Source organism: Lissotriton helveticus, chromosome 9, assembly GCF_964261635.1.
Source record: "Lissotriton helveticus chromosome 9, aLisHel1.1, whole genome shotgun sequence".
NCBI classification, from domain to species: domain Eukaryota; kingdom Metazoa; phylum Chordata; class Amphibia; order Caudata; family Salamandridae; genus Lissotriton; species Lissotriton helveticus.
The window spans coordinates 927,431,437-927,446,466 of NC_136070.1; the positions used below are offsets into that span (position 1 = coordinate 927,431,437).

General features: G+C 46.7%; 1 protein-coding gene across 1 annotated transcript in view; it reads right to left on the reverse strand.

Moving 5' to 3' along the window:
* LOC144782019 (delta-like protein C) overlaps positions 1-15,030 on the reverse strand; it is an 81,110-nt gene that overhangs the window by 11,391 nt on the left and 54,689 nt on the right. The window contains exon 5 of the mRNA XM_078661132.1: positions 803-1,164. Within this exon, the coding sequence (XP_078517258.1) occupies positions 803-1,164 (362 nt within the window). The remainder of the gene's footprint in view (positions 1-802; positions 1,165-15,030) is intronic.

Genomic DNA, 15,030 nt, shown 5'->3' on the forward strand with positions numbered 1-15,030 from the left:
GAGCAAAAAACGAGGAGAAATATAAGTATTTCTCTTCATTGCGCCTACTTCTGCCTCCCTTCGGAGGCGTAGGATTTTGACGCATTCCCAGGTTTACAAAATGTTGTAATTCAGGGGATGCCTCAGGTTCCATGGATGTTGCGTGGGACACCCACAGCAACGCCCATGGAACACCCTTTTCACACAGAGTTATGTGTGAAAGGGAAACATATTTACAAGGGCATGTAAAGTCAGATGGGGAGACTTTACATGACTTTGTAAATATGAGGAAGCCCATTGCGCTCTCGGTGCATCAATAAAAGTGGCGCACCAGTGGAACAATCGGCTTGTAAATTAGCCCCTTAGTATTTAAATCCTTTGCATTCAGGTCCATTAAATTTACCCTGTTCATTTTGTGAGCCATAGAATCTGGTGTGCCAGCAGTCCTTGTGAATCTATGTTGGATATCCATGATCTCTGATACATTTTGTAGTGGTGCATTAAAAATAGGGGCCTAACAAAATAGGCATGGACTGGCTTAATGGACGAAAGTCCCAAAAAAGACAACTCGCAGCGAGAATATGTCATATATCATTATCAGAATATCATCTGCCATGAATATTGTGTCATAAATATCATCTATTATAAAATGTATGCTCTTTGGAGTTAGGAATAGAAAATCAATACCAAGTGGGATGATATTTTTGTAAACAATATTTAGGGCGTGATAAACATGTCAGAAAATATTTCTGTATACAATACCCCAACTGCCCATGGAAATAATAATTCAGAATAGTATAGTATGAAAGTTGCTGGTACTGACGTTGCAGCTGCCGCCATTTTTGCAAGGGTTGCTGTCGCATTCGTTGATCTCGATTTCACAGACGTTGCCGGTGAAGCCGGGCTTGCAGCCGCAGGTGTAGCTGCCCTGGCCCGTGTTGCTGCAGGTGGCGCCGTTCATGCAGGGCCTGTGGTTGGTGCAGTAGTTGAGGTCCTGGTTGCAGAAGAGGCCGCCCCAGCCTTCCTGGCAGTTGCACTGCCAGGGCTGACTGCAGGTGCCGTGCGAGCAGCCGGGGTAGCGGACGCACTCGTCGCACACTCGGCCCTGCCAGCCGATGCGGCACTTGCACTCTCCGGGGCGCTCGCAGTACCCGTGGCTGTCGCTGCAGCCAGGCAGGCAAACGGCTGCAGGTGGGCAACAGAGTCAGGAGGGGAAAAGGGGGGTGGGGGTGGAATGGAGATGGAGATCGAGATGGAAGAGAAATGATAGAAAGCATGGAAAGTGTAAGTGAGCAAAGAGAAGGAAGGATAACGTTTTTTAAAAAGTAGGAGATAACAGTAGAAAGAAATGGGGAGGTAAAAAAACCAAGGGAATGAAAAAGAATGAAGGTAAACGAAGGATAAAGATACGAAAAAGAAGTACATCGATGATGTCAGGAATGAGTACGGAGGAAAAAATTGAGTAAGGCCATTTGGTAAGGAAGAAATGACAAAAGACAGTCGGGAAGACAAAGGAAAGCAAAGTAAAGGAGGTAGTAGGGAATAAAATAATATGAAAGAAGGCAGAGATAAGAGTAATGGTTAAGATGAAACGGTGGGAGTGAAGAAAGGAACAAAGAAGGAAAGAATGAAGCGAACAGGAATATAGGAATGTGTAAAAGTGAAGGAGAGGTGGAAAGAAGAAAAAGTAAACAAATAAAATAAAATACACACGAAGAGTAAATAGAAAAGAAATCAAAGGAATAAAGGGGGATATAAAAAGAATATCGGAAGGAAGGGAAAGAATGTAAAATGGTTTTGAGAAACGTTAAGAGGGGAGGAAAGAGAAGAAAAAAAGAACAACAAACAAAGAAAATACATGGAATTATTTTTACATACTAAGCAGTTAAACAACATCAGGCAGCTGTCGTCCCCTAGCTCAGACAAAAGACCCAGCATCCCCCCTTCCCGCCCTGTACCACACGCCTCACGGGGCAGAGGATTTGGGGGAGGGTCGGACACGCGTGCCCCCTATTCACAGCGCCAGCATCTATTGTTGGCTTGACAATGGGGCCTGGGAGCTGCAGAGTTAAGGAGACCGCCTTGTGTGAATGGGGACCAGAGGACCCAGCTTAAAGTCTTCCTGCTTAGCAACCAGACTTGGGAAAGAAGAAATGTTACCAAGGGGAAGCCTGCTCCTGTCCACCCTCCGCTTTGTAAGGACGAGCCCAGGAAAAGCTGGTTAAACCCCTCCCCACTGTCCCAACCCTCTCCTCCCATCCAAACGGGGCCTGTCAAAGGTGCCGCCTGCATTCAGCAGGCCCCACAGCCTTAACTCACGGTGCGCCATATGCCAGGGATCAAGACACTGTGTAAAGCAAGTTAAACACTCCGGCTGGTGCCCCGCCACGGCTGCCCAGGGGGGAATAAGAAAAAACAAAGAGCATCACTGCAAAATGTCAAGATTAAGCCACCAGGCCTTGCAGTGTGGCAAGCGGTTCTAACCCACAGGCCTCTGGCCTTCCCTGGGGCTAGGACACTGTTCAGAAATAAGGCCCCAGGTCATGCTATATTTTAGGCTAAATGTGCCATGTGATGCGGATGCTATGTATTAACTTATGGCATTTGTTGCACTATATTATCGTGTTTTCTGGGTTATTCATTTCACTATGGTGTATAACATACCATACGTTATGTTAGAGGATGTGTTGTGTTATATGTCTTGCTCTGGTGTTTGAAGTTGCTTACCTGGAGGCAACAACGCTTCTGATCTGGTTTATTTGCGCAGTCATCATCTATCCATACACGGTGCCAGAATGGAATGCAGGTCCTAGACTAGGCAGGAGAGATGGCCAAGCTCACTTGGTGATGTGTCATCAGACCACTGAAACTGAAGCCCCTCAGGGTCTAAATGGCCCCTTCAACATTTCTTTCACAAATGTTCCTCCCTGTTTCTCCATTGCTAGCAGGAAAGGATCACTATATGGGTGTCCAATGGCAGGCAGCAGGGTGAGTGTGAATGATCATCAGAAGGACAGTACATCCTTTAGAAACAATGTTACATTCTGGTGCAAAGATGCATTCTACTCACCCACTTGCATACCCATGCAACTGCTGTGTGCTTACCCTTGGGTGGCGGGGAACACAGAAGAAGGAAGTTTAAATAAAAGTCCTTTCTGACCAATCCTAGCTAATTTCAGCTTTCACGGATTGAAAGGGTCTTAGAACGAGAGGAACACCATATACAAGACAGAAGTTCCAGCTTAAAATGGGAGCATCCTCCCGAAACTGGTTTTGGCTTCCTGTTGATTGCTTTCAAAGAAGTCCACCTAGGTAATACTTCAGTGGGGTAAGATTGGTTCCATTGAGTTGAATGCCTCAGAGTATCTGTGTTGGAAATGACCCTTTCTAGGGTGCTTTCCCTCGACTTTTTGCTTTTCTCCTTCCCAGTTTTCCACTGCTCTGGATGCTAACCTTGACTGTGAGCACGTTTGACACTGCTGTGCAGTGCCAAAGCTCTGTGCTCGTCGTACAAACTGGCGATTGGTGTATATACGATTGGCCGATTCGAGTTAGGTGAAAGTCCCTTGTCAAGGGGTAAGACCTATACCTGCGTCATGTTTCTCGAATGCGCCTCCAGGGCCTGCTGCCTAGTTGTGCCATCCACAGAGGTAGCATAATCGATTGTGCCACAGGTTGGCCCTGGGGTGACCTGTGTGCACGTTAATTTTACTCGGCTTGGCATTTAAAAGCTACCTGCCAAGGATCTGCATGTCTCTTGCTATATCAGAGCTCTCTCTGGTGACAGGGTGCGGTTTTGGGAAGAGGTAGGTTTGGTCATGTATGCCTGTGCATTACATGCAGGGGTCATGAATGACACCGGATCGGTTGTTCGGTATGATGGGGTCTGCTTCTCGCATTGGATTAGCATGAGAGCATGTAGGGAAAAGCTATTAAGCAGCATTTCCTATGAGAAGGATAGTAACAGTATAGTGTTTGGTATCGTAATGGTGAATTCTGCTCGGAAATGGGAGTGAGTTTGACATTACGGTGATAGAAATGTCACTTTGGGAAAGTGGGCCTTTTAATGCTCATGGCTCTGTTGGCCTATCTCCTAGTTCACAGCTGGGTACTAGGGAGACAGCCACATCTGTGCATTCCTGATAGAAGGCAATAAAATAGGGGCTCAAGGGAAACTGTGTACCTCTGACTCTCAGGGGCCTTTCTGGGACGCTTGTGTGAGGGTGATATTGGCACCTGTATTCCAAGGGGCCGAGTCTTGGTCCCACTAAAGATTGTGATCAAACCTCCCATGGTAGACAGGACAACATTTAGAGAAAGCCAGCACATTTCAAAGGTGGCCTTTTGAACTAATCATATCAAAGGCCATTGTAGGTATAACTACTGGGACCCTGGCCTCAGAAGCTAGAGACGGTTTTGGATTGGTAACCATACTATGCTAGTTCGATGCTGGGACATCGACACAAAGAATCATTAGGGCAGGAGGGACTGCAACTGGACAATCTGCAGACTTGTGGTGGCCTGGAGCTTGTCCTGCTCCTGGAAGGGGACTATCACTTGGTCTATTTTGCCTGGATGTTACTGGCCTGCAGCTTAGTGCCAGCTGTCGTGGCGTGGGTCTCTCCAAGGGCTGGTGAGCTGGCCTCCTGTCCACGAGATCCCAGGGACACAAAGGTTCTCACTGTCTCCACAAGATCGTAAGGACCGCACTGGGTGCGTCAGAGACAGGTGGAAGTGATCGTGGCTGGGACAAGGACCATCCTGATGTACACCATCATCATGCTGTGCAGAGGAGTGTGCACGTAAAGATCAGCAGCCACCTAAGGTACCGGGATGTTAGGAGTTCAAGGAGTGCAGGGAAATTTGCTGAGTCTGAGGGACCCGTGCTTGCAACTAGGGGACCTGTGTTCCAGAGCGTGTGGTGTCTGAGGGGTGTTGGGGAACCGGAGCCGGGAGCTGTGACTGCTTCGGCCTCCAGATCGGGAGGATGACCGTGCCTGACAACGCAGCCTCTGTCTGAGGTCGTTGGCCCCCTCTCCCTAGAACCACGCCACAAGGTGCTTTGTTGTGGAGAACACTCTGACATGCCCAAGTGGTTTTGTGTGTCTTGTGGGCACCTACCGCTGACAGGTCACACCTCCAATTGAGGGGAAAACATTTCTCCAGACTTGTAACAAGGCAGCTTCCTGGGTCACAACCTTTTGTGTACGTGTGGATTGCGATCCCGCACTCGTTCAGGTGCCGTCAGGCACCTGGAGATCTAATCCGGATAGACAAAACTAAGTAACTGTTTCCGTGTTAGGTGGTTCCAACTGTCTAGTCAACGGGGCGCCAGCCGGGACAACATGTATCATTGGCTGGTGTCGTTGAAGACTGAGGGTCTGGGTTTTGAGGAGTAGTCAAAGGCCTGTGACTGTTGACCTTTCTGCTGATGGGAAAGTTCGATAATTGCATAAAACTGTAAATTGTATATACAATGTGTTTTTGTTTTGATTTCAATAGAGAAGTTTGAAAATTGTGTATAACTCTAGAGTGTATACACAATGCAATGTGTATCTCATTTTAATTTAAGTGTGTGTGTATAATACAAAGACAAGTGTTTTATACATACGGTGTGGAGTCTTTTTATAGCATACGCAGTGTGTTGCGAGGGTGGTATTGTGCCAGTTCTTTACACTCGAGCCCTGGGGATAAGCCTGACTGCTCAGTGCCAAGCTACCATAGGATGAGCACAGGTTATCAGACAATGGTATCATACTCATCCTATTTGGAACTGTGGATTCTGACTGGTTTTGATGCGTCCCAGCTAGTCCAAAACCGCAGGGTCTAACAATCTGTCTTTCAGTTTTGATCCGCAGCTTTACTGACGGGACTAGACAGGTTGTAGTGGCACAGATATTTCATGCCATTCATTTTTTGGGAATAGTATCATGGTTGTCTATAAGCACCACTTACTGTTAAAAATCAATGTATTTGACCATTGCTGAGTTATGTGGACCTCACATAGGTAAAGGAGACAAGAAGCCATATACCATGCGACCACGGCAAACTAAGTGGCACCTTCTTTGAGTAATTGAAAAGTTTCAGCACTCTGTCCATCATCTGCTTGTGTTTGCAATGTTCGCCCTAAGTGGCTATGGGCATGCCTAGACGTGGGTTCGTTGCTCTCTGTGCCACTGGATTCAAGCTAGCCTGGCTGATGAGGGGTGATACCCTGAAACTGGTCCAAGGAGGCTTGTTTTCGGTCCAGGGAGGACCTGGACTGTCTGTTCGGGCTGGACTGTTCCCATGAGGAGCTGGGTCAAGACTGATTTGCATATGGCTGGGTCCAAACTGGGGTGGCATAGTCAGCAAAAGAACAATGGATTCAACCCAGATCTCTTGACTGGGGTGAGTGGTTGAAAAGTTTCAGCACTCTGTCCATCATCTTGTTGTATTTGGTAACTTCTCTGAATTAGGCATACAAACTGCCATGCCAGCTTCCATGACCAGTTAGCTGGGTTTTAGGGTGAGAAGAGCCTTCCTGCACGGTGATTGCCTCACCCAACCTGTAAAAGGCCAGCACAATTGGGTGAAGGCTGATAATGAAGTTCCACAGAAGAGTACACATCTCAATTTAGGCCTATGAAACAAGGACAGTGTATGAAGGAGGAGATTGGCACAGAACTCAGAAGTGATGAGCCATTCTTTTACACTTGTCTGACTTTGACATTGGCGGTAAAATACTTTTAATGTGTAGTGCTAACGAGTCGCCATAAAACAATCAGCCAGCACCAGCCAAAACAGTTAACTGAATTGATTGCAGACTCTAAATTTGAAACCATCATCCTGAAATGAGTTCGGGCTAAAAGAGACTTACACTCAGAGGCCTCACGTGCTTTCGAACAAGACGAGACATTGTGACAGAGGCTCACAGAAAACAGGCAGCACTTGGAACAATATCCAATACAAACATATGATTCGCTTATGTGAAAAACTCTTGATGAGGAATCCTGAATGAACCATTAGCCAACACCGACTAATTTAGCTTTCAAAGAAAAGGGCTCAAGTCCAATTCTTCAGACTGTATAATTGGTGGTCTGGGTGCTAGTGACGTGTGCCAAGTGCCATACATGTGCCATTGATGCTACAAGTAGTGACATCCTTGGCAGGTTTGGCTACGTTTGGGACCCTTTGACAAAGACGCTAGAGTATACAGCAAAGCAGCGTCAAAGATGTTGAATCTGCAGGAAGAAAACATTCATCTAAGCTATGGTGTAAGTGAAATATATTTGCTTTGTTGTATATGTTGCTGTTGTGTCATGGTATACAATAGACTATTAAAAAAAATGTAGTGTCTTTTGTTGGTGTTTTGTCAGGTATCGGCGTTCATTTTTATCGTTTATTAAAAAAGGTAACGAAGCCTGGACATGGAAAGAGCGGATCTATGTCATTTTCCAGTGGGACATAAAGATTTGGCCACTCACAATAGCATGATAAACATTAGTAATACAAGAAAATAGACATTTGCATAAAACACACACACAAAAGCACTTTTGATGCACTAGAGTCCTGTCAGATTTTGATCACATGGAGACAGACAGGTTATACACTTTTAACCAATTCTGTATTTTTCAGAGGCATTATTGTGTCAGGAAGGGCAGATCACCTCTGGCAATCGGATATTCCCCTAGAGTATTATAGGGTGTAAGTTGTGCACTGTTGCATTATAATGGTTTTTGAGGTCATAAGACTCCCCAGTGGTTTGTGCCATGTTGAGTTTGAATAGCACTGGCAACAATACTGCTCCCTGGAGCACCCTACACTCCCCAGATAAGAGTTGGGACACAGCTATGCCAAGGCTCTCGGCCTGAGAACTTTTAGAAACAATGTTAACCAGGGCAAAGTTGTGTGCCCAGTTCTTACTTGGAATGATAAGAGCTTCTGCGCACACCTCGGTCCATATTTCACCAGCTGCTAATAATTCCAGCACCACAAACAAGGGGCTACAAACTTGGCTCGAATTTAATATTTGTCTGCAGCACAGGGTGTAGTAAGTGCAATTGCATATTCAGCCATCCCTGTCTTTCATCTGCATCTACTTGGTTCAGTAATGACCTTTACAGTGGGGAAAAGAGCTATGATCGAGTATTGACCAGGGCAGCACCTCATTCACTGTCTGTGTCATTTTGAGGAATATATCCAGCCAATTAATTAAGCATGGTCGAACTTCAAAGCCCTTAGAAAAATGTGCTATTTAGGAGAGCCCCCTTGGTAAATAAAATATGTTAGTCCTTTGTCTGAGCAAAAGAAAATATTTGATTCACTATTTAGTAGTTGGACTCATCCAAATTCATTTTGTTTCCTTTTATTCATGGACGAGTTCTAGAACTTCGTAAATTATGCATAGGAAATAACTAGAATGCTGGGTAAAAAAATGATGCTTTCTAAAATGAAATTTGTTATCAGAAATCGCCTTTGAGAGATTATGGGACTACAAACGGCCTTTAGAAAAATGCTTGGATTAAAAATAAAGTACGCAGATGCAAAAAAATGCAGTTTTACAGTTAACTTAATGCAGTGAATATTTAACAGGTTGGCAAAATGTATATTTCTGTGACATTTTAGGAACTAATGTACACAGTAAATTGCCTCATCAACAGAGGCAAATATGTTGAACTGGTACAGGTAATCAATCTTTGTTGCTGGCTACTGTGAAGCGGATTAAACAAATTTCACCGTTAACTGTCTCTTTTGTGAGTAGTAGGCACAAGACCAGGAAAACTGATGTGAAGTAGATTGCGACTGTTAGCCAACATCATGTAAGCTGTTCAACATAATACTATTATAAATAGTATTCACATCCCAAGGTCTATTCTCAAGTGCGTGTTCAGCCAGACTCATCCTCTTATGTATATCTTCTCCTCACCGATCTCGGTTTTCCAAAGTTCACAAAGGGTAGTAATTAGATAACTACTGTAAACAAAAATGGGATGAATAGTGTAATTTTAATATTCAAAGAGTGCCTAAGGATCGGATGTACTAAGAAGCGATTTGGTAAAAGTGGTTGCAAATTCCACACTGACGTTTACTGCATTGATTCTGATTTTGTGAACCGACTTATGTACCAATTTGTAGTGGGTCACAATCAAACCTGACGTATTAATATGCATGAGGTGAGTCGAAAAATTGCAGCACACTACGAATGGCAACAATAACAGGGATGCTGGCATGCTTGGGTCAGTCAGCAGACAACCATGTCTTTGACTGCTTTTTAATGAAGCAATAATTGTCTTTTTTTTTTTTAAGGCAATCCTTTTTCCTAAAAGGAAAACGGGATGTGTTAAAAAAAAATTTAAAAATGATTGTACATTTTTAAAGTAGGCAGTGGTTAAAAATGCTTACAAAAAGAAAAAAAATTAAGCATTCACAAAGGGTAAGGGTCCCTTGGAGACCCCTTTCTTTTTGCCAATGATTTACCACTAACTTTCAGCAGTTGGTAAAATATAAAGTTTTGCCACCTGATTTCAGCTGCAAAACATGGAGACATTCCACTGTGAATCACGCCAGTTCCACATAGTGATTTGGTAACGTACTACGTAAGCGCTTGTTTAGATTATCGGTCTCAAGCGTTCTTTTCTTATAAATCGCATCCTTTGCAACTGCAAAATGAAGTAGAACATGTGGCACTAAGAACGTTAAAGTTACCATGCAGGTCATTTTTTTTTTCATGCTACGTTGTAACGTGCGAGCAGCTGTCTAAGCAGTTTAGGAACTGTCCAACCCTCTACTAGCCATGCTGGAATGGAATGGACTACTTGGTCAAATTGTACATCCTGCTCATACGAAGCATCCAGTCAGCAATGCGTCGCAGGGCCACAGTGTTGCCCAAGTGATCACCGTACACAGGCTTCCTTGAATGGAATGAGTCTTTGAAATGTCATGGGTTATACCATGTAATTTGGGACTTCTACTGGAATGAGCTCTCAAAAAAAAGGGACAGTCGATTGCTTAATCTAAGTGAAACTGTGCGACCTTTAGGGATAAATAGTGTACACAGAGAGCCATCTTATCTCTATGATATACAATATAAACAGAGCAGCAGAAACATATTTGAACTGAGATAACTGATCCTCCCTACAAATGAGAAAAACTCATATTAGCATGGAGCGAGAAGTAATTTGCTTAATCTGTCTGTCCCCGTTCCCCACTAATGGATGCCTAAAAGGAGGTTGTTGTGGTGCAAAGATGAGACTCTGATCTCCATGACCAGCTGGCAGAGATGACTGGAATAGTTGGTACATTTCTCCTTTTTGGAGAACCTGGCAATCATTTTGTCTGGGCAGTCAAAACAGACATTTTATGTAAGAATGGAGCTTAGGCCAGGGGTTTATTGTCAGAAACGAATAGTTTTCTTACCTGTCGGTGTAGTTTTGCAGCTTGAAGATCTTTCTGGATTCACTATGCTGTGCATTATTCCGCGGTCTTGTGGTTGGGTCCGGATTCGTAGTCTTTTCTTTGTTTTTTTTTTTTTTTTCTCTTTGCCCAGGTGGGCGTCGGCGTCACACCCCCTTTGGGTGTATTTCCGGTGACGTCGGCATGCTTCCTGCGGAAGCTCCCACTCTTGGGCGCCATCTTCGGGTTCTTTTTTTCCGTGTTTCTTTCGTTTCCGAAGTAATGGCAATGTTCTTCTTAGTTTGTATTTACCGCTTTGTATTTTCAAAGTCTATTCTTTAGTTAACCACCTCTTCTCTCTCCAGCCTCATCTTTCTGGCGGAGGTGGGTGGGTTCGCTAGTGAATCCAGAAAGATCTTCAAGCTGCAAAACTACACCGACAGGTAAGAAAACTATTCGTTTTGCAGCGTGAATCTTTCTGGATTCACTATGCTGTGCATAGATTTTGTAGCGGTTTCTCATCTCTGTGGCGGCTGGGTGGAAGATGAGCGTTGGGTGTTGAATATGTGCTGTAGCACCTTCTGTCCCACTTGAGCTTCCTTGTTCATTTGTATGTCCACACAGTAGTGCTTCGTGAACGTGTGCACCGAAGCCCATGTTGCCGCCAGGCATATGTCCTCTATGGGTGTGTTAGCCAGGAAGGCTATTGTAGCGCCCTTCTTCCTGGTGGAGTGGGCACGTGTCCCCTCAGCCAGTTCCTGTCCTGCCCGTTTGTGGCAGAGTTGGATTGTTTGTGCGATCCATCGTGCAATGGTCCTTTTGGTTACTGCTTTGCCCATGAAGCTGTTTGCGAAGGACACAAAAAACTGTTTCGTTTTCCTGTGCCCCTTTGTCCTTTCAATGTAGTGCATGACTGCCCTTCTGGCGTCCAGGGTGTGCAGAGCTCTCTCTGCGCTGGTTGTGGGTTTTTGGAAAAAACTCGGTATCTGTATAGACTGGTTCATGTGAAAATTGGATACCACCTTCGGCATGAAGTGTGGGTCAGTCCTCATCACAACTCTATCGTTGTGTATTTGTATGTATGGTTCTTGTAGCGTCAGCGCTTGAAGCTCGCTTACTCTGCGTAAGGACGTTATCGCAACCAGGAAGGCTGTTTTCATAGTTAGCATCTTTAGGGAGGCCTTGTGAAGTGGTTCAAAGGGCTCTTTCATGAGTTCCGTTAGGACTGTGTTCAAGTTCCATGCAGGTGGCGGCACCCGCTTGGGTGGTGCGATCCTTTTCGCTCCTTCTAGGAATCTCTTCACCACCTGTGATGTGAAGAAGCTCCTGCACGTTTCTCCCCTTGTGTAGGCTACTATCGCTGCCAAGTGAACTCTTAACGAGGATGAGCTAAGGTTCTTCTCCAGTAAGTGCGTCAGGTACCTTAGCACTGTGGAGTCCCTCTTCATCTTATTGTGGAGTCTTTCCTGTCTGCACCATATTGTGAATCTTTTCCATTTCGCAACGTAGCACTTTCGAGTGCTGGGCCTTCGTGCCTCCCGAAGTACCCTCAGGGTGCTTTCTGGTAGTCTCAAATGTGCGAACTCTATGTCCTCAGGAGCCACGCTACTAGGCTCATGCTCTCTGGCTCTGGATGCAGTACCTCTCCGTTCTGCATGGACAGTAGATCTTTCCTCCTGCTGAATCTGTGGGGTGCACACTGTGTCATCTCCATGATCTGCGAGTACCAGGTCTGCCTCGCCCACTGCGGTGCGACCAGTATCAGTGTCATGTTGCTCGCTCTGCACTTGCTCAGTACTCTGTGCATCAGTGGTATCGGGGGAAAGGCGTAGGCAAATGTCCTTGACCAATCTATCCATAGGGCATTCCCCAGTGTCCCCTCCTCGGGCTGCCTGGATGCGAAGTTTTGGCATTTTGCATTCTGGCGTGTGGCAAACAGGTCCACCGATGGTGTCCCCCACCTGTCGAACAGGTATCTTGTCTCCTGAGCATTGAGCTCCCACTCGTGGGATGCCGATGTCTGCCTGCTGAGCCAATCGGCTTGTATGTTGTCCTTCCCTGGTAGGTGTATGGCTAGCAGGTCTATCTTGAGAGGGATGGCCCATCTCCATATCTCCTGCGCCAGCGTTGAAAGCGGTGCGGACTGTGTGCCCCCCTGCTTGTTGATGTAGAACATCGCAGTGGTGTTGTCTGTTTGTATCAATACCCTGTGCTTGTACAGTCTTGTTTGAAAGGCCTTCAGTGCAAGGAAGATTGTCTTCAATTCTAAGTAATTGATGTGCTTTGTGGCATCCGTCGGTGTCCACAGTCCCCTCACCTTGAGCTCCTCCATGTGAGCGCCCCATCCCTTCAGGGATGCGTCTGTGGTGATGGTCACTGTTGGCGTTGGGGGCGTTAGAGGCTTTCCCCTTGCTATGTTCTCCATGGTCCACCATGTCATCTCCTTCTGCACTGCGTGCGTTACAACCACTAGATCCTCCCAACTGCCTGTAGCTTGTGACCATTGCTCCTGTAGCCATTCTTGAATGGGTCTCATGTGGAGTCGTACATTCGGTACCAGGTGGATGCATGATGCCATCATCCCCATGATCTTGCTCGCCGTCCTCACTGTCCGAGCTTGTCCCTTCCGGTAGAGGCGAGTTTCCTTCACCAGCGCCCTCGCCCTCTTCTCGCTGGGGAACACCTTGCCCTGTAAGGTGTTGATCTGTGCTCCCAGGAAGATCTTCACTTGTTCCGGCTCCATTGATGATTTCTTCCAATGGATGGAGAACCCCAGGTTTATGAGCGTGCTGGTCACTGTATGTGCGTGCAGCTTGCATTTCTGGTATGAGTTTGCTTTCACCAGCCAGTCGTCCAGGTAAGGGTATACATGTATTCCCTGCCTTCTTAGGTGCGCTGCGACTGCTGCGAGGCACTTTGTGAAAACTCTTGGTGCCGATTTTAGACCGAAGGCCAGTGTCGTGAACTGGTAGTGGCTTTCTCCGACGGTGAACCTGAGCATGTGCTTGTGCTTCCTGTTCATTGGGATGTGCAGGTATGCGTCTTTGAGGTCTATAGTGACCATGAAGTCCCCGGTCTGCAACTGTGGGAGCACCTCTTGCAGGGAGGTCATTTTGAATTTTTGCGTTCTTATGAATTTGTTCACGAACCGTAAATCGAGAATGGGCCTCATTGTCTCGTCTACTTTTGGTACCAGGAAGTATGTTGAGTATACTCCTGTGTTTCTTTCCTTGAAGGGTACCCTTTCTATGGCCTGCTTCTGCAGGAGTTCTTTTGCTTCTTCCTGAAGGCACTGCAGCTGCTTGCTTGCTAGCGGCTTTCTTCTTGGTTTTCTGTTTGTTGGCCTCGCCTCCAACTCTATGCAGTATCCGAATTGGATAATGTTGAGGATCCATTTGTCTGATGTGATTCCTCTCCACTCCTGGAGGTGGAATCTTAATCTTCCTCCCACTGGTGTCCTGTGGTCGTAGGTGTCTAGTTTGTCTTGACCCATCTGTACGTGCTGCCCCCTGGGATCTTTTTTGTGGGTGGGCACACGGATTTTTTTGAAGTCACTTGGAGGTGGGCTGCTGGCCCCCTCTTCTATTTTGTCCCCGTCCATTTCTCCCTCGAAAGGACTGGCCTCTTTGTTGGTACTGCCAGGGCTGTTTCTGATGGCCCTGCTGACCCTGCGAGTCTGCCTGGTGCGTTTGCTGGAAAGCCTGGTGTGATGTACCTGGCTGGTTTCCGCCTCTTCCGCCGGGCCTCCGTGACGGGGTGCCCCTCTTGTTCCCTCTGAACTGCAATGCTCCCATGGATCTTGCTGTTTCGTTATCCTTCTTAAGTTGGCTGAGTTGCTCATCAACTGTTTGTCCGAAAAGCGTACTGCCGTTGAATGGTGTGTTCAGGATGCTGTGTTGCACCTCCGGTTTGAAACCGGATATCCTGAGCCAGGCGTGTCTCCTTTCCGTGACGCCCATCATCATGAGCCTGCTGGCGGTGTCTGCCCCATCCAGGGCCGTCTTAAGGCAAGAATTTGCAGCATTCTTCCCCTCTTCAATTAGCTTTTCGGCTTTCTGCTTGGCATCCTGGGGCAAGTCCTTCACCAACTGCCCCAGTCCCTCCATGATTTGGTACATGTGTCTGTTTACCAGGGCGTTGGAATTAGCCATGCGCCAGTGGGTCGCGGCATTCCGTTCGATCCTTCTGCCCACCAGATCCATCCTTTTGCTCTCTTTATCCGGTGGCGGGCCCGAGGTAGTGGGTACGTTAGCCCTCCTCCTTGCTGTGGCCGTGATAATGGAGTCTGCGGAGACCGTGCCCTGAATGTAGGCCGGGTCCTTTGCGGCATGCTTGTACTTCTTCTCAGTTCTGGGAGTTACTGCCTTGCATGTTGCGGGCTCCCTGAAAGCTTCCTTCCCCTGAGCCAAGACGCTCTCGAGCATCGGGAGGAACTGGCTCCTCGTTTGTGTTGGGAGCAATGTTTCCAGAAGGAAGTCTGCTTTCTGCTTCTCTTCGTCGAGCTTGAGCTTGAAAGCTGCTGCGGCAGATTGTATCACCGCGTTGTAGGCCCCGATGTCGTCCGGCGGCGAGGGCCTCGAGGGGTAGGTGTCGACCACCTCCTCCGGGCTGTCGGTGTCGACATCGATGTAATCTACCTCCTGAAGGTCATAGGGCGCCGACTCTGTGTCTGTCCTG